Genomic DNA, 24,150 nt, shown 5'->3' on the forward strand with positions numbered 1-24,150 from the left:
GATGTCGTGGAAATACATTTAAACGTGCTGACAATGGCAGAGGTTTGGCAAAAAAACAGAAATTGCCTGGTGCATTTTGGGATGTGTAGTCGCAGCCAGATGGTTTTGTCAGTCTGTCCGCTGCTGCTAAACAAAAAGCCTCCTCCTGTAATGTTGGTAATTGATCTCATACATAACAGAAAGCCCCTCCCAACCATCTCCTTCATGTTATTGCTCTGGGTTATAGCCGCCGCACACACCACTTAATCTTCCTGCCGGCCAGTATACTGCAGTTCCTAAACTTCTGCACTTGCATGGACAGTGGATATACCTGATTGTATTTTATACATGCGACAGGAGATTTGGGATTAAACATGATGAAATCACACAGCTGGGCACAAATGGGCCTCTGTGGACAAAACAATTTGCCTTATTGTGCATTTCAGGACTGTGACCTTCTGTGGGAAATAATGGTGAAATGAACTTTTCCTGCAAGCCTGCCCAGAGGCGCGCTGAACAAGCACCTCTATGGAAGCCCATTGCTGCCAAGAAAAGAAAAGGGAAAGAAATGGTGAAAAGCTATGCATGATGAAAATCAAAATACACAGTAAGTCAAATGATTCGATACACATCTAAGTCAGAGTGTAAAAGGAAATTATGAGATGAAATACTGAGTTGAAACTATGAAATAATGAGCCAAGTTTTAACTTACGACATCAGCATTTGAAGATACTAAGTCATATTTTTACTTCCTAAATCAGAACGATAAGAGACGTCAAGAGTTTTGTCAAGAGTCAAAAATCTAACTCACTGAGACAAAATTTTGAAGACACTTAGCCAAAACTTTAACTTTCTCAGTCCAAATTAAGAGACACTAATGCAAATGTTTGACTGTTTTTTTTTATATGTTTATCTTTTTTTCAATCATGCCTAACTTTTCATGTAGGCTATTTCTTTTTCTTGCTTGGCGGAGGTGGTTTTCCAAATCCAACTGTCTCACATGTCCCTGAAAACGTTTACAAAGTCTCTACAAAAAAAAAGACAACTAAATATCAAACCTACTGTATCACACACACACACACACACACACACACGAACACACACACACACACAAACAAATGTTGAAAAGTAGAATTTCAACTTGGGAGAAAGAGGAGAGAAGAGGACATGTCCTCACCAGGGCTTCCACTTCATTTTAAAAGTGTGCGTCTTTTTAATTGGCGTCCTCAAACCTGCCGCTCGTGGTAATGCGCTAAGTGACGGGTGTCTGCCCGCAGAGCTCTCTCACCTTGAAGGCGATGTCGTAAAACTCTCCGCTGTTGCTGAGGGACGGTCTGCTGGGATACACCAGCCCGGAGGACGGAGCGGCGGCGGCGGCCAGACCCTTCCCCGTCCTCCCGCTGCTCGGCGACGCCTTGGGGCTCTTGGAGCTCCCTTTGCCTTTCGCTGCCTTCTTCCTGGACATGGCTCTGACAACCTGTTCCTGCTCCGGCGGCGGCGGCTGAGGCAGAAGGGGCGGCGAGGAGAGGATGGAACGGACGAGATGGGTTTCAGTCTTCCCGACACTTTTCCTTGCGAAGTTCACCTGTGCGTCGAAACCATGACTGTGCGTAAAAGCGGAAAATTTGGAAACGGTTTCACGGACAAAAACTGGCCATAGAGCGAGACAGCTGTGGTCCCGGCCGCGCAGCTGGATGGTGACTGTAAATCTCAGGTCTGGTTCACAATGTAAACAGCCCCCTCTCCCCCCGCTCGCCTATTTCGATGCTGGGAGCGCGTGAAGGCATGCTTGTTTCCGTGCGTTTAAAGCGGAAATCCACCCCAAAACGGAAATAATGGAATACTTTCCCAACAACGTTGGACATTAGTCGATACCAGCAAGTGTAGTCTCTCAGCGTTCACACTGATGATGTGACAAACGTCTTTTGTAATTAAGTGTCTGTGGGGCAGCTCTCAGGATCTGATCATCTCACTGCAGTTTGTCACTTTACTGTTCATCTTCAGGAGAGACTGTGTCCAGGGTCTAATGCCAGAACTGAGTTTTACAGAGTGGCAGAAGTGAAATGTAAGTTCTGTTTTTAGGGTGTGTTCTTCTTTTAAAGGCGCAGCTCGGCGCGGGCGCTGCTCCACACTTTGGGTCTGTATGGCAGCTTGTGAGGGGCAGCTTGATGTTTTCTCCCCCAGACACGTTCAAATGCAAGGACTGCTCCTTCTGGGTACGTTCAGCAGGCGTGCTGCAAAATGTAAGAGTGTGTTTTCACGGTGCGGCCAGCAGGTGCATGTTTTACATAAAGCATTTGGGATTCAGAGTTGAAAAGAAAAATCCAGTTGGTTAAAGCTAAACCTCAGTGGCTACAGGTAATGCGACTGAAGCCCTGCGGAAGAGTCCTCTGTTATCAGTGTGGGCCTGTAGGGAAATAAATGGTGGAGTTAGGCATGGCCGCCACTCCTAGAGGACTGTGGGAAAGTGTTGAAAACTCGGAACATTGTCCATTTGTCCATCCTCTACTGTAAGAAATGAAAGAAGAAGAAGAAGAAGAAGAAGCCAGGTGTGACGCCTGAGAGGAAATGAGTTGGGATGAGCAAGCAAAAACCACCATGACACAGGCAACAGTAGTATACTGGAGTTCCACCGGCATCAGCTAATGGGGATCCTTTTTAAATGAATGAATAAATAATATGCCAGTACACATTTGTATCTTAAAGCAGCTATAATCAATACTGTCTATGTTAACAATGGATCACATGACGACATAGTGACCAACCCCACAGGAAATGATCACCTGACTGCAGTTCTCAGCTCTACAAACATTCAGCTCTTCGGTTGTTCAGCCCACAACTTCAGCATTTTGGTTCACCCTCGCCACTAACGTCAGCATTGTTTTGAACGTTGGACTTCCCCTTCATCAGGCACTGCATGAGTTGCATGATGCCCCTCATCAACTCGAAGAGGTTGCAGCTTGTTTGTACTAATTCATTAGTATGGATCCATCATTTTAGCCATCTGATTACGTGCAAGTTCCAACTAAGCACCCTGGGATGACCTACCAGCAGCGTGAATACCGCGGCCATGAATGAATGAATGAAAAACCTCTTACGTCCATTTGTGCTTTTTCATGCAAGTATTTTCACCAAAATTCCCCATTGGGTCATTCATGTTTGCTTGTTTTTAAACACGTTTTTGCCCTCCGCCCACCAAGATTTTTTTACCAAGCACCACCCTCTGGGTCAGAAAAGTGAAGCCCATGCCGAAGTGCCTTGAACCTACATTCTTTGTAATAGCCAGCAGGGGGCGACTCCACTGGTTTCAAAAAGAAGTGAGATTGTATAGCAGTCTATGGGAAAGGACCCTACTTCTCGTTTGATTTCTTACCTCAGAAAACATTTTCCTAACAAGTTTATGGTCTCAAGCAGTAGTTTCAAGTCTTCAACACAGCATGATGTTCATTTTGTAAAGTCTGGTCCCATTTAGAGTAAAATAGATGATAAAGCTGGGTATGATTTAGGGTGTGGCTACATTGTGAATGACAAGTCAATGAGATGACCTGTCAATCAGGATAGAGGCATTCCGTTGTACTAAAAGACACTTTTTCCGTTAAGTACGTTTACAAGCTAACTTAGTTAGCAGCTACTTGGCATGGCGTAGCCAGGAGCCAGGTGCAGGTTGCTGGTATAGGTGGACGTGCACGGTGTCCTTAGGTTCTCAGATCCCAGCTCCACCCTCTCACTTCTTGCCACAGAAAACCAAGATGGCGACGGCCAAAATGGCAAACTCAAGGCTTCAAAACGGTAGTCCACAAACCAGTGGGTGATGTCACAGAGGCTTCATCCACTTATTTTATACAGTCTATGATGATTTTAACCCATACAACTATTACTGCTTGTGGAGCAAAATGTATGGGTTGGTCAAAACCAGTCCCCCCCCCCCTTCCATTTTAATATTATATCAGAGGACAACAGGGAAAATGCCAAACTGGAGCTGAAGAGATGAGACAGACACATGTCCCTGCTGTCTGTTACACAATCAGGGATGGCCACGTGATCCGGCGTACAATCTGTAAGTTCACCATCAAAGTCTCATTAAAACCGCAAGAAAAGCTGCGAAAGCGATTCTGAGGGGAAATTTATTAGCAGGCCGAAGGCAGGGGAGCACAACAAAAACAGGATGCAGATACGTTTGAAGGGGAGACTATTAAAAACCGCCCATGCTGTGGAAAGGGGTGCGTCGTCAAGACCAATGAGCTGCGAACAACAGGAGGAGCACACACACTCATCCGCCACTGATGTTATAATAGAGTTCCTGCCTCCAGCCTTATTTACCCTTGGAGTAATTTGTCACTTTATATCACCCAAAGCTCATATTTATGGAGTCCCAAAGAGTTCAATATTAAATGAATAAACACATTAAGAAATGATCATGAGTAAACACTGTGAAATATTTAAATGAACCAACAGGTTGTGAAATAATTGGAAGAAATCGTGAAAACTCAACCTCATTCTTTATTAAAGGTTATTTCATCCTTCTTGAAGTTGGCCTCTCTTAAGCAAGCGCGACAATTGCTCGCGATTATAGCCAGGAAGCTCCTGTTAGCTAGAGCAACAGCAATGTCAAGGTAAACCACAGTCAACTAAGAGGCTCCTGCTGTAAATAAACAAAAAGACAGATCCACTGTGTCACACACAAACACAAACAAATCACTAGGTTCCTTTTTTTTTTTTTATTACCAGTAGAGACAGTTTATTGTGCTTATCGTGTTTGCTCCATCTGCTGTTCCAACTAAATCCCACTCTCCCTTGAGGAGGTTAATAAATGTCTCACTCTGTTTGGTGCTACATGATCTGCAAGAGGCACAAAGGGAACTGGGCAGCGGCTGGAATAATTCATATTCAAGATGCGCGGCGCTTACTAACCAGCTTTTCTTTGGAAAAATATCTCCATCAGATGTGCAGAAACCAAAGCCAAAAACAGGCTCGATGAATCAAATTCAAAGACAGTCGAGGAACAATTTGTATAGAAAACTAGGAATCAATATGTGTTACAATTCATTTTGCAGACAGGTGAATGGTTTTAGTGGTCAGCTGAGGGTACAGCCACACTGATCAGTCTTTGTCGCTGTGTTTTGGATACCTCAGGCACAATAGGAAGGTAAAATGATGTTGGCTGGACAGACAGAAGAGATTCAAACACCACACAAACACCACACCAAACATATGCACGACACACACCTCCGTGTAGTTTGGTTAACTCTGAGGAAAATCCTGCTGAAGTGATGAATCTGGGAGAGTAAACCGCAAAGCCCAGATCGCATGAATTACCTGGAGAACGGCACCATCTAGTGGCCGCTTGGCATTACTACAGCGTCTACCAGAAAGCCATGATAACAAGCTCGTGTCTGGAATATTCAGCCCTGGCATCTGCTGAAATCACATGACTACCCGCTCACATTTACTCCACATTGTTTCATATAAACTCAGATCAAAGGATGTGGAGAGACACCTGGTGCCTACATTCCCCACAATGCAACTTGACAGTAATGATACAATTTAAACAAGTTTTTTGTTGTGTAGCTAGCAGGAAGAGAGGAGGTTATTTTAGTCAGGCTGACGCAAACACTGACGTTTGTGTGGCTTATTTAGACAAAAACAAAATCAGTCCAGTTTTCCATGTAATATCAAGCAGCAAGCAGACCCCAGTTAGCACGCAGCTGTGTTTTAAACCACAGCGAGTTCCCATTTAACTGAGTCGTCTATAACACCGCTAAGCTGGTCGAATGCTAAGCGACACAGCAACAGCCACAAAATGCTCAGCCTGTCCGAAATATTCATGTCCAAAAAAAACACAGGAGGAAAAACAGAAGTTGAATTGAAAGAGTTTTAATATTCAACACTGGGCTTTCACTGAGGTTGTTTTATGAGACACAAAGGGACGTATTTGTGTGTGATACATAGATACGTCCCGAAATGAAACCTTGAAAAGCATCATGTTGTTTGTGAGTAAATGTCAGGATGTTTGATTTCAGGTTTTATCAAGCAGTTCTCCATGAAACCTTGCACTCTGAAAAACCTGACACCACCCTTGGTCCTTGTAATGTGTGTTCAACTCATTTTCCTCTTGGTGCTGTAATCAAGAGGTCACGTCAGAGGTCATGGCTTTAGCTCCTGTTTGGTGGTATGTGTGGGTGGGGCCAGTTCCTGGACTGGAAGTAGCCCCTGAGTCCTTCCAGGTCCACGGGAGGGAAGTAGGCCCCGATGCGTTTTCTCAGCCACCACTTCCCCTGCTCTGCGGCGGCGCTGCCCGGCTGGCTGAACTTGTACCTGAAATGTTCCCCTCGAACCCACCTGGGAAGGAGGAGGACAAACACATATTGAATTGAAATCATGTGCATATAAACTCTTATCTAATTATTAGATTATTATCATTTTTAATTACAGGCATATATTATTAACAAATACATTGTGAGACACCTCACAACTTCCACATATTTCAGTGAAAGAAAGACATTATCCTCTCGCTGCCTCACCAGAGGGGGCTATAGCACCGAGAGTATGGAGTTGTCATTTGATGGATCTCTGCCAACACACATTACACGACAGATATATTTTTGTAACCAGAGCTCAATCGTTAATAGGACAAATGGGTGCTATTTCAGGACACAAAAGCACTTTGGTGTCGACATAAAGCAGTTTATGCCAATAAAAGTCCATCACACAGTATTCGGACCTTTGCTGCGACTGTGTGTGTTTACCTGGGAGTTTCTCCGCCCTGGAAGGGGTTGTGGTCGAGCAGGGAGAGGACTGTGCTGTCGTTGGACAGCAGACGTCCCGCTATGTGGATCACCCACTCGCTCTGCTCGTAGGTCTGTATGACAACATGGAGACAGGGTGTTAGAAATGAGTGGAAAATGAGAGAGGGAAGAAAAGGAGAAAAAAAACAAAAACATAATAGAACGTCAAAGAGACGAGAGACAGAGAAGGAGACTGTGAAGTGTAGTAAGAGGCTCTGAGACAAAATAATAAAGACATAAAAATAAAAGAGGGACAGGGATGCAGACAATGAGACAAGAAGGGCAAGTAAACACCAAAAGAGACAATGAGAAAGATATGGAGACAGACAGAAGACAAGAAACAGAGACTGACAGAGAGACTACACCAAAAGTCATCCTATTTAAGTACACTCCTGCCCCCTAGTGGCCACACACAGGAGGTGAATACTTGCCGGACTACTCACAACTACTGTTAAGCACACAAACCTAAATCACTTCACCTCAAAATGAAGCCGCTGATAAACCAGCTAAATGAATTCTTACTCCATTTACTAACGTCTCTATGTGTGTTTTAACTTCATATTATCAGAAGTGACAGGATCTTTTACCTTATATCTAAAGATACTGATTAATGACACAAAACCAGTTTTGGCACCAATAACATAACATATACCCTATATGCCCCCTACACCCAGATACAAAAACCCACTGATGGTGAAGAGTTCATGTGTTTCTAGGCTGGTAGTGTACTTCACTCTGTACATCCCCTCCTGCAGCTGCTGAGTGTCTCACCTGGAAGGCAGCAAACCACATGAGCCAGTCCAGCCGGTAGTGGTACGGTGATACGAGGCAGGGTCGTCGGTAAACGTCCCCTGGCTTACACAGGAACTGGTACTCCTCCCAAACCGCCTCAGGGTCCTTGGGATCCTGGCTTAAAGTGCCCTGGAAAATCACCTCGGTACGCTCCTTGGTAATGCTGGAGAGAGAGAGTTATTAACATTTTTAGTCTCACACAGGTATGGATACATTTTTCCTTTTTAGAGTTTACTTTTCTGCTACACAGACGACACTCTACTATTTCTCTCACGGACAGACACCTAAAACCTCGGCAAGTAAAAACCAAAACGTTTGGAATGGCTAGATAACACATTTTTTTTGTCATTTTTAATGTTCAGTATGTTTAAAAAATGTTTTTATGAGGTCAAAAATGAACTTTCAATCAATTCAACGTACATATGGACAAGCAAGTATTGTTGCAGTTCTTTTTAAAACATCTTAAGGCGTCGTGTTTTCAAGGATCCACAGGTGACCCCAGTGACCCCTGACTGTACACTGTACCTGCCAAAGGCCCCGTAGGTGTTGACGATGCGCAGCGGGTCGAAAGAGGTGTTCATCACCTGCCTGGAACTCAACAGGTTCATCACCACGGGAATGCTCAGGCAGCCAATCAGAACGCCCAAAGAGATGTTCACCACCCGACGTATCAACATACCTGTATCTCACACACACACACACACACACACACACACACAAATAGAAAAAGTAGAATGATTTGAAAAACAGCACAGCAGTGGAAAACTGCTGCATCAGTCGTCATTATGGGTTTATTTTTTGACTACAAGGGATATTGGATACGTTTGTTGTCTTTTCTGTTTAAACGAGCAGAACCGCGGATCAGCTCCAGTCTGTCTGTCCATCCGTTACACACTCCATCTAGACACTGCTCTTAGCCAGATTTGATTAAATTGCAGGGAGCAATGCATGTCATTTGCTCCTGTTTGGCCTAAAGGAGCTGCTCCGGCGTTTATTTACTTGGTACATTTAGTCGACTTTTAAAGGTATTATCCATTCCAGGATTTCAAAATGAAGCCAAGCATCCCAGGGGAAAACTGTAATCACAGCTTAAATCAAGGTGACATATTTGTTAGTGTCTGGCCTTAGAAGGGGAGTCATCTGCAGGGGGAACGGCGTGTTTACCGGTTCATTTGTGTGTACAGAGTTAGTGCTATTAAGTGTGTGTGTATATGTGTGTGTGTGATGGCTTTAACACTTCCTCAGTGGAAAAGGTTTGACCTGTTAGATCATGGGACGGCTGCTATTGACAAATGTTGGCCGAGTCCACATTGGGCCCTTCCTACCTGCGTCCGCCTGCTTATCCAGCGCATGTTAAAGACATCAGCATAATCCAACCGAACCTTTTCACACTAAGACCGACTTACTGGGTCTGTTCAAATGATTAAAACATGCTAACACTCCAGGTAGGAGCCGATTTTACATTCAACATGCCACAATAAAGCAAAGACACTAATGGGTCCGATGAGACCAATTAGAGAGGGGCCAGTCTTGCTTTTACCACATTTGAACCAGTCTGTATTGTAAAAATGCAAACGACATCACATTAAATTCCAATAAACCATATGTCATACTTTTCCCAGCTACTCAGCTGTCCAAGTGCTAATCCCTTTTTCTTCCCATAATTCCCTCTCCAATAGGACCAGACCCACTACTTACTGAGGCCAGTTGTCGACTGTTAGTGACTACGTTCTCTGGACCCATTGTGTGTACTTAAGTTTAATACCAAAAAGAGACACAAACCATTTGAAAAACAAAGACTGAAAAAGGTCGGAAACACTGTGAAATGTGTTTTGGTGAAAATACACATTATTTTGAAATTCTGCAAAAAGTATATATGGCCATAACTCATGATGACTCACACATTTTTCGGACTCACAGAGGATCTTATCTTACCGCTAGGAGTCCTCTTAGATGGCGCTAAAGGTCGCTAGCTAAAGGTTTTCTCTGAACACCTGTTCACAAAGCAGCTGAGAGACACGTTCAGTCAGGAACTGAGAGAACTCCTGAGCTGAGAGAAGGGCCGGGGTTGACCCTGTGACATTATATTTCACGAATGGACCTACTTGCTATGTCTACAGTGATTGGTTGACAAGTGACAGGTCTATTTTTTTATGTGAATGACTCTTAGACTCTTAAAACTTAGGAGCCCTAAGGTCAGTCCTAACTCAACCAGTTAGGAGCTACTTTTCGGATGTTTTGTGAATAAGGCCCCTTAATACCTTTGGTGGGTTTGGGGGTGCGTCCAGCTGCATCCTCATTCTGTATCTCCAACACTGCCTTCTTGGCTCCACCTCCGGAGTGAAACAAGAAGCTCAGCGATGCATCGTCAAAACAGGCCAGACTGGGAACAATGGTCAGCCAGTTAAGGAAACTGAGGTTCCCACTCACTATCAGAACCACCTATAGCACAAGAGCACAAAACCATGCATCTCTGAAGTTTTGAATTGTTTTTTAATATTCCTTAATGGGTTGAGAAACATGTCAATACTTTTTAAGCAAAATAAACTATTTTAAAAACCTGCTGAACTATCTGAAAAATGCATGCCAACAAAGCTGAACAGTGGGACTTACCTGGAACAGGATCTGGACTGCTCCGTTGACTATGCGCATCCGCCTGCCCAAGAAGGTGAAGAGCGGAAAGACGAGCTCGATGAGGTGGTTGGACAACGTCTCGAAGCGATGGAACCACCACGGGGAGCGATGCATGTAGTAGGACATGGGGTTAGGAACGGGCTGGGTCTGGGAAGAGACGGAGAGAAGGGCAGAGAGTGAAGAGGAGAACAGACGGAGGTGGAAATGGGAAACCTTAATGTCTTTGGTGATGCCAGAGACAGTGCTTTGTTTCATCAAATGTGTCTGAAAAGAGGGGTAAGATCATCCTGATCTTTAATCAGTGGATTTTTGTTCCATGATATTTATGCATTAAAAAGTTTAATAATACTTGTACCACACATTTCTAAACATAGGCTTCTTCTACTGCTTAAAATGCAGCTGCTTTACTTTGGCACTAAAGTCGTGTCTGCAGAGAGAGTCATTTATGGTGCCACACCTTGGGGGGAAACATTTCCATGTCTAAATAAAGACGGAACTTCATTTAAATGAAGGCAACCCCACCTACATGCAAAAAAAAAAAAAAACACTCATACAGAGCTGTGCAGTGTTTGCATACGCTTGATTAAGTGTGTGTGTGCGAGAGGTGGTCGCATGCAAACCGTGTAATAGCCGAACATGCAAACAGTTTCAGGTGAGGTGGTGAAAAATAAATATAGCACAGAAATAGGTGGCGGGGAAAAAGAAAACAAGACACTGCCACGCTAGTCTATACTCTTATTGTTTTTATGGAATGGAAGAAAAAAAAGTGGGGGGGTATTTAACCTGTAGCTTACCAAAACACCCCGGAAAATCCAAAGGCTAGGAGCCTGCAACCTCAGACAACCAAACAACCCCACCTGGCCTGCAAACTAGCAGGCCGAAGCAAGCAAAACACCAAGCGTGCCGAAACACACCTACAGCAGCCCCCTGAGAGCCAGGACAGGGGGGTTTGAAAGAGACCAGTGTGTCAGAGGGGGTTAATATGGCTTCACCTGGCGCCAGTGGCTTCCGGTGCTATGTATGTGTATGTATGTAAATCCACATCACCCCTAAGGCTGTTGACAGTTGAGGTTAAAGCCGTTCGGGGGAATAAGGCCCATGTAGTAATATGATTTGTCAGGTTTTTTCGCAGTAGTGTCAGTTATGTCTATCTAAAGTCCGCAAACACTAGCCAGCCACTTCAAGCTAGTGGTCATACCAGACCAAGTAAGCCTGTAGCTACAAAAACACCTGTGTGTATTGAATTGAGCAAGAGGGTGTTTTAGTGCTTGTGAATTAAATGTTTCAATTGGAAGCCACAAACCAAGTCTATGCTACCTGCTCAGCATTAAAAGGGCAAGGACACAAAGCCAAAGAGATATTGGTCGGTTATTGTGAAGTTTGGATGACTTTGGGTTGCTCGTGTTGCTTTGTATCAGCGGGACATGACACAGGGCTTTTGTTTTCGGTCTGACTTTTGTTTCATAATCCCTTGATTAGCATCATCGACATAATGCGCAGTGGTGAATCTACGTAGACGGAGTGGTTCAACCAAGGAGCGATTTCCCCTGTTCAGCGTGTTTCATTTGATTAATTATCAGAGAGGACAGAGACTCTGAAACTGTCCGATATTTCACAAGAAGATAATAGACAGAGATAATAAAAGAGAGCAGTGGATAAAACATCCTGTCCCATATTTCATCTTACCCCCCCCCCCCCAGTTGACAACCACTGGCTTAGAGATTTCCATGGCATTAGTAATGCTAAAACTGTTCCAACCCTGGGAACTGCAAATTGGGAGATAAATCACAGTAGATTCACAATGCCTGAGTACCAGAAAACCAAATAAATATGAAGTACATAATTCCCGATTCACTTCTGCACTCTGACGCTGTATTACAGTCTATCCTCCATTCCCATTGTATTTCAGACTGTGCAAGTATCTATTATATTGTATTCTTAAAATGTGTGTTGAGTGTCATCTCCAGTCATCCGGTCCCATAGGAGCCAGTGTATTCCTGTCTATGTTAATTACAGAATTACAGAAGACGGCCCTCCTCCCTCTGCGGCTTGGTAACACAGAGCAGTGTGGGTCAGAGTGTCCCACAGGGGAAAAAGAAACACAACCTCACGCTCTGTGTCAGAGGCTGAGTTATTGAATCCCACGACAGCGGTTACTGTAATGTGTTGCCCTGGTGTGGTTGGCCTGATGTGAGTTCAGTGCCGTCAAAGAAAGCAGGCCTTTGGGAAATGTAGAAAGCTTCAGGGAATGATTTAGGCTTTTTTTTTAAAGTTATGCTGGCCACCTGCCCACAAGAATAACTCAAAATAACAGTGTCATCTTAACTGGTAATTTGATAGCTTTCGCGATATCTTCGGGGCTCCAAGTATGTGGTGTTTTCTGAACTGCGCTTCCCAGAAGTCGGCAAGCAGCCTTGGGATTTTATGTTGAGAGAATGAGTTTTTCTCTGATTTCCTCTGTCACTCATGATAACCACCCTGTTCTCTTTCACTGTTGTTAAAGTCTGGAAACGTCAAATGCATCATTTCTCGTGCACCAGCAGATTCTTCCCATGACAGAACAACCAAGTACCGAGTTGTTCTGCACCGAAAACGTAAAAGCTTTCATGAACTAAGTATATCTTGAAGCTGCTCTGATCAATATTTGTATGTTAACAATTGGTCAGATTCATGCTTATTGTGGAAAACATGTGATGGGTTGGGAACCCAAAGAAAAGGATGACACAACTCAGCAGCTCCTCTCAGCTCTATGGAGCGTTATTACGTCTTTTAGCTCAGAGTTTTGCAGCCTGCAACTTGAGTGTCTCACTGGGGCTAAAGATAGATGCTGTACAGATTGTGAAGCCCCTGGAGGAAAACATGTGACATTGGGCTACATAAATAAAACTGATTTGAGATTTCAGTGTAATTTCCAACAGCAACAGGCTGCTGATTTCAGCAAGAAAGCTTTGATAATGTACACTACCTGCCCCAACTGCTAAGTTAGTGACTAGCTGGTGAACATAGCAACTCCAGCTTCTCAAATGTGAGGATTTCTGATGATCAAGCATTTTGAACTTCCTTGATGCGACTCGGTCTCCACGTGAAAGTAGCAGTAAGTAATTGACTGCTTGGTAACTTTTCCTTGTTGAATCAGGGTTTTCATATTCATGAATGGTTTGAAAAGAAAGCTGAAAAAAAAAATGCTCAGTGGCAGATGTGAAGGTTAGTGGGTTGAATAACTCTTAGACGCAGAGCAGGAGATCGATAATGACCATCTGCTTTACGTACTGTAACAGGCTAACTCAGTAGCATGACACACAGAGCAGGGAGACACACACACACAGTACACTGAACACATTCTGTACACACACCTCGTAGTGGTAGTCCATGCAGGTGAGGTCTCTCCAGCATTTGTCGCCTCTGATTTTAATGAGGCCCTGAAAAAGACAGAAAACATACCAACGTGTTACAGTTCATGACGCACACTCGCACCGTGCTCAACAAGCAGCGCTGCTGTAAATCAGGTCAAATAAGCAACCGCCAACAGCCTATTAGAAAAATCAGATTATAGATTATGGTCAGTCAAATCCCATATTTAGCAGAAACGGTCCAACAGGAATGAAACCTGATTAGGATTTACCCTCCTCCACCAGGTGCGTACACGAGTGGAACACATTTTGACTGACGCAAAACAAGGCACTTTTTAACGGACAAGATAACAGTTAGAGGAAAAGCTTGATGTGAAAAGCATTAAAAATATAAACATTTACAAAAGGAAGGACTCAAAATCAGACTGCAGGTTGACAATTTTGACATTCACCGAATAATGAATGACTTTTCTAATAAAAGACTCAATTTCCAATTATGTTAATCCACTGTTAATAAAACAGAGAAGACAGAGGAGGAGTGATCATTTGTAGTGTGTAATCCATATAGAGGACCACCTCAAAGGTGAAGAGATTCAATGATGTGTGAGGACATAAAGTAAGAGGGGTGAAGTGAGCTGCAGTGTGGTGTGACTGTTCTGTTAGTTCTGGTCTGAATCAAGCAGTACTCTTGTACTTACAAGCATATAATATTGGCATTCAGCCGTTTGACCAGTTTATACCGTATATCTGTAGTTAGATACTTAAATATGGAGGGTAAATATCAATGTATTGGTTAGAATTATTGATCAGTCACCATTCCCACATTTATAACTTGTATATAATCTAATAAAGCTACGCTTTCTTTCTCGGAGCTCTATGGTTTTTATATAAAGAGCCAAAATGTTGGTTTGCGGGATGTTTGCAACTGGGTGTCCCTTTCTTGATTACACTTCTTTAGTGTGCACACTGACACACACTATGAGGGTCTTTTTGAAAGATACATTTTAGTTTTCTCTTTCTGGAAAGAAGTGTATTGTTGACCCAGCGCCACTCCTCTTCAGTTCATACTGCCACACCAACTCTACACACACAAATCACAAATCAAATCAGTTCAGTCACCTGTACATTACAAAGTGGACAGTCAGCCTTGAAGAGCAAACCTAAAAGAACAAATCTAATTTGCTTGCCGTCTGTACACACCATGGGCTGTTCTGACCTTCTGCACTCTCGACAACAGCTCACAGGCGTTTAGCTCTGTGCGTCTCACTAACCGAGAGCGACACATACAGCTTGCCAATGAGCTCTAATACATCTAGCTATGCCGTGTCAGGCACTGAACAGGAGTGCTCATCCTAAAAATAAGAAGTATCGCGCTTCTAGGCCTGTTTTAGGCCTAACGAAATGAGGAAGTAATCTGCCATCAAATACGTACGGCTGCCATTACTTGGGTGATAATTCGATAATTTTTTTGCCCACCTTTGATTAAAAGCATCCCACTCTCTCCGAGTTATCCATAGGGATTTGGGGAAATGAAGGAAGTTACGTGAGGTAGATGAGGCAAGATTCTAACACACACAGCTCACAGAATTCACTGGGTATCACAAATGGATGTTATTTAAAAAGACTAAAAGTGTCTGAGAGAGGTAATGAGGAATAAAACTCAAACTAGACCAGAAACACAGAGAGAAATGTGTCCTCCACTCCAAGCCTCTTTCTTCACTAAATGAACTAAGTAAATACTGCGCTATCCAAGACACGAGACTGTCAATATTGACACATCAGCCCGCCATGTGGTTGGCATGGAATGTGGAGTGAATCGGCCGCTGACCCCGCTAACCAGATTTAGAAAAACCAGGACATTTCATTCTGATTATGAGCTTGGCTGCAGCTGCTGGCTGTTGAGATGATGCGGCCGAAGATGTCGCTGATAATCCAATCCAGTCATGAGGTCCTGAAATGTCATCAATTACAACCTGATATACAGAGCTCCGACACAAACAGAGCAGTCTGCCCAGAGTGAGGGCCCCCGGGAGAAAGGGCACTGATGTGACTACGGCACATTTCCAGGAAGACGACAACTGAGATCTAATTAAGACTTTTAACAAACACTTTTGTTTGATACTCTTAAAATGTATATTAACATCAAAGACATGGCATGACATGGTTTGCTAGAAAGATGTCATTTGTGCTTTTTTCCCCCCCTGCTCTTTCAAAAAGAACTGGAAAATTGGTGGCCATCACTAAAAGAAAATGACAAATTCACCATGTTATACCAATAGGTCACAGTGAGAAGTGATTTAATTTGCTAAAAAAAGAACTTGACATGAGGTAAATTTCATCATTTCGATGTGAGAGACTGGCAAACAATGGTTTACCCTGGATCCCAACAATGAAAACAGGGTTTAAAAAAGAAAGCAACAGGTCACCACGGCGGGGGCCTCACTCACACTATTAGTGCACTTGGATTCAGTGCTTTGACGGACACAGTTGGTCCTTCAGTCAAAGGGAATTCATATAAGCGCATATATTCAACAAAAAGCAAGAACAAGAAGCCGCTCATTGTCAAAAGTAGGTAAGAAATAAGTAACTTCTAATATCCTGTTATAAACTAAAACGGAAATAAAAGCACTACTACTTCCTCTCACCTTTGAATAATTATGAATAATAATGTTCATAATTTCCAACCAAGATTGTTGCTGTTTAAAGTGGCTATAGTCAATATTTCTGTATTGGAAATTGATGAAATGACGACGTCTATTACTTAGACTGTGGTGGGCTGCAACAGTCTCAAACCAAATGGTGGTATAGTCACATCCATCAATCATCAGTTTCTTCCTGTTTTAGTGTGATGATAATTCTTCTTTAAACATTACAAAGTAGAGTCAAATTAGAGCATGACAAAACAAAACTCTAATCTTTGTTAGCCAGTTTTCCACACTGTTCCTTGTAACTTCTCATAGGTCAAAGAGAGGAAAACTATATTTTTCTTAATAGGTCAGAGCCACTGTGCAGCCGAAGCAAAGCAAGATCATGGACACCCCATTATCAACACACTCACTACTACCCCAGATATTCATCAGAACAGTCAAGTCAAGGCGGCCAGATGTACACCAACACCCTGGACGAGTCAGCATGCCAGCAACACTATATCCCCAAATCCTTAGCAACTGGCAAACCAATCTGATCCGCACTCACAAAACACATTCTCGCGCTAACTTTCTAATCCCAGTTAACACCCCAAACTCCACACCTAGCATAGCATTTCCAACTGCTGCAGGGAGTGTTTAATAGGGGTGTTCCTGCCAGCAGGGAAATGTGTAATCCAATTCACAATCGCCGTGCCAGCGCTTTGACCAGGAAGCTCATAAACATTAGCAGAAAACCAGAGAAATGAATCATTTAAAAGTTCCTTCACATGAAATGTGGCGAGGCAAACTCATTCTGGGACAAAAGATTAAATATCAAGAACCCCATTTTCACAGGCTTTATTATTCATTATTTTATTAAACAACATGATTCAGCTAACAGGTCAGGAAAAGTTCATGTTAACACACTCACAGTGGCTACTGTAGAAACACCCGCTAGCTAGTGACTAGCTTGCTTGCTAACAAAAATATAAGGCCTAAATGAGCAAAGGTGTGATATTTCCATTTATGACTGGTCAAGGATAGCAGTTCCCCCCCTGCTTCCACATAACGCTAACCACGCCTGGGTCTTATCTCTGTACTAGATGAACAAAGAATAAATAGACATCTATCTGAAAGACAACACAAGTTATTGCTGGGAGGTGCCAAAAAACGTTTAGCCCAAAGATGGCTGCCGCCACATGATCTTAGCACCAGGAATGGCTGACATATTGTGTTACTTGAGCTGTCTACTGCCCAATTTAATAAAGCAAAAATATTCCACTTTGGAGATGTGGTCACATACAGCAGTGCAAATAAAGAATAAGCTCCATGGGTCATTAGCTACGCTTTTTGTAGGTTATCGCCGCGCGGGCTGCTGATGTAAACAAGCCGCTGCGGCACAAATCAAGAGGCACACCAGCTGCTTAATGTCCCAACACAATTAGCACAATATATCGAACATATCCGGCTATGCTAATGAAGACACTAGTCAAAAGGTAATTAGTCCATTAATTAACATATATGTCAACACTCTTGTTTAGCGTAACATGGTCATCTGACAATTCTTTTATTTTTGCAGCCAGGTGTTGGAAACGATTGTGTTTGGGCAACCTGCTGTACCACTGGTGTGTGTGTGTGTGTGTGTGTGTGTGTGTGTGTGTGTGTGTGTGTGTGTGTGTGTGTGTTGGAAGTTCTGTTTGTTCTACTGAGCCAATTACAACCCATGTGGAGGTGGTGCTTTATCTAGCTTAGCAGATGCTGTTGTTCTTATCAAAGGTAATTGAGGACACATATTTGGTTTCTCTTTTAATCTACACATTTGATGATTTCTATATTAATGGGACACCTTTTCACACCACTCTCAATGTTTGCTTTTCAAAGAAAGATTGCATTTGAATTTAATTGTTGCAACAGCTGGTAAAAGGATAATAAGGGGAAACTGCAACATCAGTAATGGCCATATAAAAGCACATCAGCCCATCCCAAGTATGAAGATAAGATACCCAAATTATTTTGCCACTGTGACAGTATGTATCATTACATTAAAGCGTGTAAACAGCGTGTGACAATTTGGGACATTTTCTTAGACATGCTGTGAAAATACACTCAAGAAGCGTGATGGGTGGGCTTATACACCCTCCTCTCCCACTCATTTCCTACAACTGAGGGCTCCTTTGAAGCGCGTGCTAAACTGTGTCGTCCTCACGAGCACAAACTCCACAGCAGTCACAGAGCGGCGCTGAACTACAGGCTGTCAGACAGATAAACGACTGTGACCTGGGTGGATCAAACACTGAGGGACTGTGGCAGGGGCTGTGCTGTGCTTAACACTGCCGAGCTGCTACACAAACAAACACTGTAATCTCATGTAATCTGGAATAGATTTGTCTCTGTGAATCTACCTAGAAATGCTCATTACACATTTGAAGCTACATCTGTTTCGCAAAACACCTCACAGAGAGTTAGCAAAGATGAGGAAAAGACTCTCCTAGCCTCTGTGAAAATTTGTTTCCTTTGTTTATTGTTTGACATCCGGATTTGATTTCCTGACAAAATAGCATGTGAACGCTCTGGATGTCTGACATTCTTACCAGCACTCAAATGCAGCATTGTTACAAATTACCAAAAAAAAAAAGAAAATCTCTTTGTGAAAATCCCAGATGTGGATTATCACCAAAATCTAATCAACTGATCCAATCAGATCAGGGTGACACCAACACCTTCTGCAGACGTCGCTGGAAGAGATTAACCCATTCATTAAAAACTAAAAATTGAACACAAGCAGAATTCAGTAATTCAACAATGAAGTATAATGTTGGGTTTAATTTCAAATCACTGTCATGAACAATAGATATTTAAAAAATCCTTAGAAGTGAATATTATGCTGAAAGAACAGATGTACTAGGCTGCGACAAAGGATTATTTTTTTTAATCTGCTGATTATTTTCTCAATGAATCGATTATCTTTTAGTCTATAAAACATAAGAAAAGTGAAAGATGCCCATGACAATTTCCTAGAGCCCACGGTGATGTCATTAAATTACTTGTTTTAGCTGACCAATGGCCTCAAACTAAAAAACATATAACATTTTACTGTGACGTAAGACAAGAAAAAAGCAGCAAATTCTGGCATTCAAGAAGCTGGAACCATCAGACATCAGTTTAACAATTACCAATTATTCAATTAAATGTTCCGTCAATTGACCAATCAATTGAGCTCCTAACTGTATATAAACACCAGATACACGCATTAATACGTGTACCTGTAGTATCAGGAGTTCTGTGATGAATATTTCTGGGAACAAAAACATTATGTCATGGGCCAAAAATCATACAAAAAATCATTACATTCATAATTTTTGTTAACCAATATTTAACATTTCCTTCTACCATTTAGAACATACCATCATTCAATGGCAAATATAAAATTTCTGCAATCAACAATTCTGTCAGACTTTGCGCGGACAAGTCGTTTTCAAAAGGCAAAACTCTCAACATCGTAGTGACTTTGCGTGTTGCTGAGGTGGCTCGCCTTGTGTTTCAGCTCTCTTCACGGTCCTAATAGGAAAAACACGGCTGGATTTGTGGTAACTGCAGTGATTGACAGGTAAAACCGAGCCGGTGGTCTAAAATTCACCAGGGAAACTGTCAAACAACCAGACATGTTGTTTAGCCGACCATATATTTGGGTTGGATTTCCAAATACTGGCACGGTTTTATAGCAAAGCGCTGCTCCAAAAGTAGCCATCTAAAATCAGGAGGACAAACACTGGAATATCCCCGGGAATTACACCGTTGCAAAATGGTTTTATTTCTCCATGTAGGCTTGCTGGGTGTATTCAGGTGTGTGTAAGTACAGCGCTCGCCTTTCTGCTTCCGCCTAGACAGGAATAGTATCAGTGTCTGTGGAGGATCTCCCGACAGGAAATGTGTTAGTCAGGGTTCTGGTGGCAGTGAATGGGTTTTAGGAATAAGACAGGTTCTAAGTAAACTTCAGTTCAGTTTTTATTGTGTTTGACAAGTTCAACAGCTGCTACGAGAAACGACAAGCAAAAATTCATCCATAAATTATCTTGTTGCTATTTTTTTTGTTGTTTTTTGTCAAAGCAGTTCTCTAGTTTCGGTGGCCCGAGAGGTGCAGCGGACCCTTGCATGTATTTGTAAAGTGTTTTACTCACAGCGCCGAGCATGATGCGTACAATGAGCCACCTGAAGGTCCAGATGCAGACGAGGGAGGGGGGACAGCGGCGGGGGACCTGGGACAGAGTCCACGCCGGACACAGGAAAATGGCCAGAAATCCTGTCTCCAACAGCTGACTCTCCCAACCTGGACAAATAAAAAACAAAATTTGTAAAAAGTCTTTCTCTACGTTAAGGGACAATGTACCACAGAAGAGCACACTCAAGCTAAACCACAGACAGTCCACGGTGCTTTGGAGGACGCCAAATAGATGAAAGCATTCTCTTGCTTTCATCTATTTTGCTTTCGTGCCAGTGCAACAGTCAGGGGATCACCAAAGTCAGTAGGGTTAATCCTCTGGAGAGCATGGGCATCTGTGCAAAATGTTGTACCAATCCAACTGGTAGATGTTCAGATATACGTCACTGGATAGGGGTGAACTTTGACCTGCTGGTGGCACTAGAGGAACAGTCAAGGGATCACTTGAGTCAGTAGGTTTAAGGCTCTGGGGACAACAAATGTCTCTGCTAAGTTTCATGGCAATCAATCGAATCCGAAAGTTTGAAATCTTCAGTTCGAAAGACAACTGAGCAAACTTCATCTGCTGCTGAAGAAAACGCTGGTCAAATGGTCAAAAGCTCGAGAATAAGAGAGTGAAGACCTTTTGTGGAGATTGTTTATCAAAAGAGAACATGATTTGATTATCGATAATATCACAAGATCTCCCTTTATAAAAGAGACTTAACAGTGTCTGCCAGGTACACTATTCCAGACACTAATGCCCCTAACACAGAACAACCCAATGCCCTCTGGTTTGTAGTCTAGACTGGGGAACAATTGGAGGAGCTTAGTCTGCAGACTTGAAGCCGCACTGTCAGCTATAGGGTGATAGCAGGGCCAAAGGAAAACAGGGAGTGAGGGAGAAAGAAAAAAGAAAAAAAAAATAGAAGAAATAGAAGCCACAACTCCCAAACCACAGACACTGGCCTGGCGTCTCTGAGTACAAAGTGTCATTAGCCAATCACAGAGCTGCCACTGACCTCGCCACTTATCTGGGCCGGAGCCCTACAAGCCACCTCCTATTTATACTTTATTTCTTTCCTTTCTGTCCTCCGTCTTTACTATTATGTTCACTACAGTTTACTGGGTTCACAAAGTACTGTACATCAGTGGACCTGAATTCTGCCAGTGACTGTGTTTTAACCCATTTCTACTCTGATAACATCAGTGTGAAATATCTAAATGCATGTATCAGATGTGTCAAAACAGGTCAGTGTCATCCAAGTTTGGTTTGAGGGCCTTTACCACATTCATCCGCTTCACTGTAAACAAACTAAAATGACATCCAAACCTGAGTGTTAATGCTTTGCCTCAAATCCACCTGGATTTTGTGTGAAGGTTGAAAACTGTGAGGGATTCGGGGGCTCACTTACCGAAGGAGTACCTAGAAAGAGAGAAAAAAGAAATCATATCATACAGTCTTTACCATTTAAACTAAGGGACTAAAAAGGAACAGCAAGAATAATCTAAATTTGACAAATGTGAATATTCTTTATTTATCTAAAGTCGAGATGAAACGGCATTTCGAGAGTATCTAATGTCTGTATCATGTCGTAAGAATATTCTCATTTATTTATGGCAATTCATATATAAAATATTAATTAATATATAAAATATTAATTAGTGCAGCTTTTAAAAAAGAAAATCACTGTGATATAAGACAATAAAAGCACAAAATATAAAGGAAAGTATGGAATCAAAACCAAACCTGATCTATTTATTTAGCAAAATTGTCTTTATCTTGTAATACAGTTTGCCATTTACATATAATGTAAGTATTTATTATGTGTATATCTCAGACTCACCACAGCTGCCCCACGTTGACCAGGGAGTGGTAAAGCACCCACAGGGTAACCATGATCACCATATTGGCCATTCCCGTCACCAGGACAAATGCAGACAGCGCCATCCCCACCAGGGCAATGCCGTCCAGGTTGGCATCCATGTCACTCCAGTCCAACAGCCAAAGGATGGAGGGGGTGTACGTGAAGGCGGCCGCGCCTATCTTCCCCCCCACGTAGCGCTTAACGCTGTTGAGGTAGCCCTTGCAGGGCATTAGGCCACGCTCGCCTATCAGCTGCTTGTTCTGGTTGTAAGCGACGCTGAACGCCACAACTAGAGAGGAGAGGGGAGACAAAAGGGGAGAAAGGCATTACTGACTGGGAGGAGACCCCGGGACAAACCTAGGACACTGTGGCGGGGTTGCATGTTTCAAGTTGGATGTAGTTTACTTGAGTATTTCCATTTTATACTAAATACTTCTCGTGCAATGCTATTCAGAGGAAGACACTGTGCTTTTCAAAACCCTTCATTTTAGTGACACTGACAGGAGTTACAGGATTTTACATACAGAACATATGAGCAGTGTATTGTTGTAGATGAAACTAAGCCTACAATACATAAAGCAGTAAAAATTAGCTCCCCCTCGACCACCGACGACATTAACGCGCTGATTACGATGAATGCATCAGTAATGGTCATCCAATAGTCATTCTGCTTCCTAATGAGTAATTTAGATACTCTTATAGTAGTAGAGTATGCTTAGTATATTAGTAGTACTTGGTTAGTACTTGGTTGCCAATAGTTCTGTACTTTTTCTGCTCTAACTTTTTCTCTTTGACATTGAGGTTTAACTGCTTTGCCTGAATAAGAGATCCCACTGCAAAGAGATGTTTCTGCTAAAAGCTAATCAACACTTGTGTAAACTAAATGACACTTACTTTTAAATCAGAAATCAAAAGATGTTTTTTATGCACATCAAACAGTGCGTTGTCACCCTGTCACTGCAGAACAAGGGCAAAGGTAACAGCTGCACCAGGTTAAAGAACGCACCCACTAACTCTCTTAGAGGATTTAATAAAGTTTTGTTGTTTTTGAAGGACAACACTACAAACACCATGTGAACAAGAGCGCCATCCTTTCAAACGCCGACGTAGCTGGCTACAAACACAGTCCGACTGCAGGTGAGCGACAACCTGGCCGGTGAACGGCAACATGCTCACAGTAAATAAAGGCGACGGAGCGCAGCAGCACGATGCGCGTGAGCCAGTGAGTCCCGGTCTGTGGCGGCTGACGGCTCTTGGCTCTCTCGCGGTCTTCGCGGGCGTTTGCTCCATTCTCGTCGGCAGACCGTCTCTCTGTCTTGCTGCCGTCGACACGTCTTTTCCTCACCGAGCTTCCCGAGCTGTCACTGGTGGCCGCCATGTTCGCGGACCTCACGGCCACGTGACCACGCAGACGCGGAAGTGCATTCCATTTTTTTTTAATTATTAATATTATTATTATTGTCATTATTTATATGATTATTATTGTGTGGAACTAAGGTCATAACTGAATAAATAAGGCAAAGAATAAAAGTATATTTGAAAAACAAATTGGAAATGTTACTATATAAATTGGGGGGTATACGTCTGTAATAATAATAATAATAATAATAATAACAAGGAAACACTTGGACAGTGGTACAACAGGTACTTAGATCTTTGTATCAAAACTAAAAAACACTCATTTACACCCATTAAAGCATGCAGAATGACCCCTTTGTGAGTGTAATATTATTAATATTATATTGGATTATGATGACTTATGCATTAACGTGTACGCAGCATTTTAATGTATGTATGTATGTTTAATGCTGTACTTGCCCACGGTGGAGCTAATTTATTTGGCAGTTTAGTGTGAACTCATCTTTTGCCACCAAATACCATCAAATTGAAATGCTCAAGTAAAGTACTCCATTTCTG

General features: G+C 42.6%; 2 protein-coding genes across 2 annotated transcripts in view; both read right to left on the reverse strand.

The window, feature by feature from the left end:
• The window catches only part of LOC139303428 (ras-related protein Rab-26), a 66,893-nt gene extending 65,449 nt beyond the window's left edge, over positions 1-1,444 (reverse strand). Inside the window, exon 1 of the mRNA XM_070927247.1 lies at positions 1,268-1,444. Coding sequence (XP_070783348.1) covers positions 1,268-1,444 — 177 coding nt within the window. The remainder of the gene's footprint in view (positions 1-1,267) is intronic.
• A 4,393-nt stretch (positions 1,445-5,837) lies between these two features.
• Positions 5,838-23,611, reverse strand: lmf1 (lipase maturation factor 1). The gene is made up of 11 exons (XM_070927245.1): positions 23,410-23,611; positions 22,213-22,522; positions 21,781-21,791; positions 20,346-20,494; positions 13,544-13,609; positions 10,170-10,337; positions 9,818-9,998; positions 8,082-8,235; positions 7,536-7,719; positions 6,726-6,838; positions 5,838-6,318 (listed from the first exon to the last, which is right to left on the reverse strand). The coding sequence occupies exons 1-11, from the start codon at positions 23,609-23,611 to the stop codon at positions 6,132-6,134; spliced, it is 1,725 nt and encodes a 574-aa protein (XP_070783346.1). The 3' UTR covers positions 5,838-6,131.
• Between the last annotated feature and the right edge of the window lie 539 nt (positions 23,612-24,150).

This window comes from Enoplosus armatus, chromosome 20, assembly GCF_043641665.1.
Source record: "Enoplosus armatus isolate fEnoArm2 chromosome 20, fEnoArm2.hap1, whole genome shotgun sequence".
In the NCBI taxonomy this organism is placed as follows: Eukaryota; Metazoa; Chordata; class Actinopteri; order Centrarchiformes; family Enoplosidae; genus Enoplosus; species Enoplosus armatus.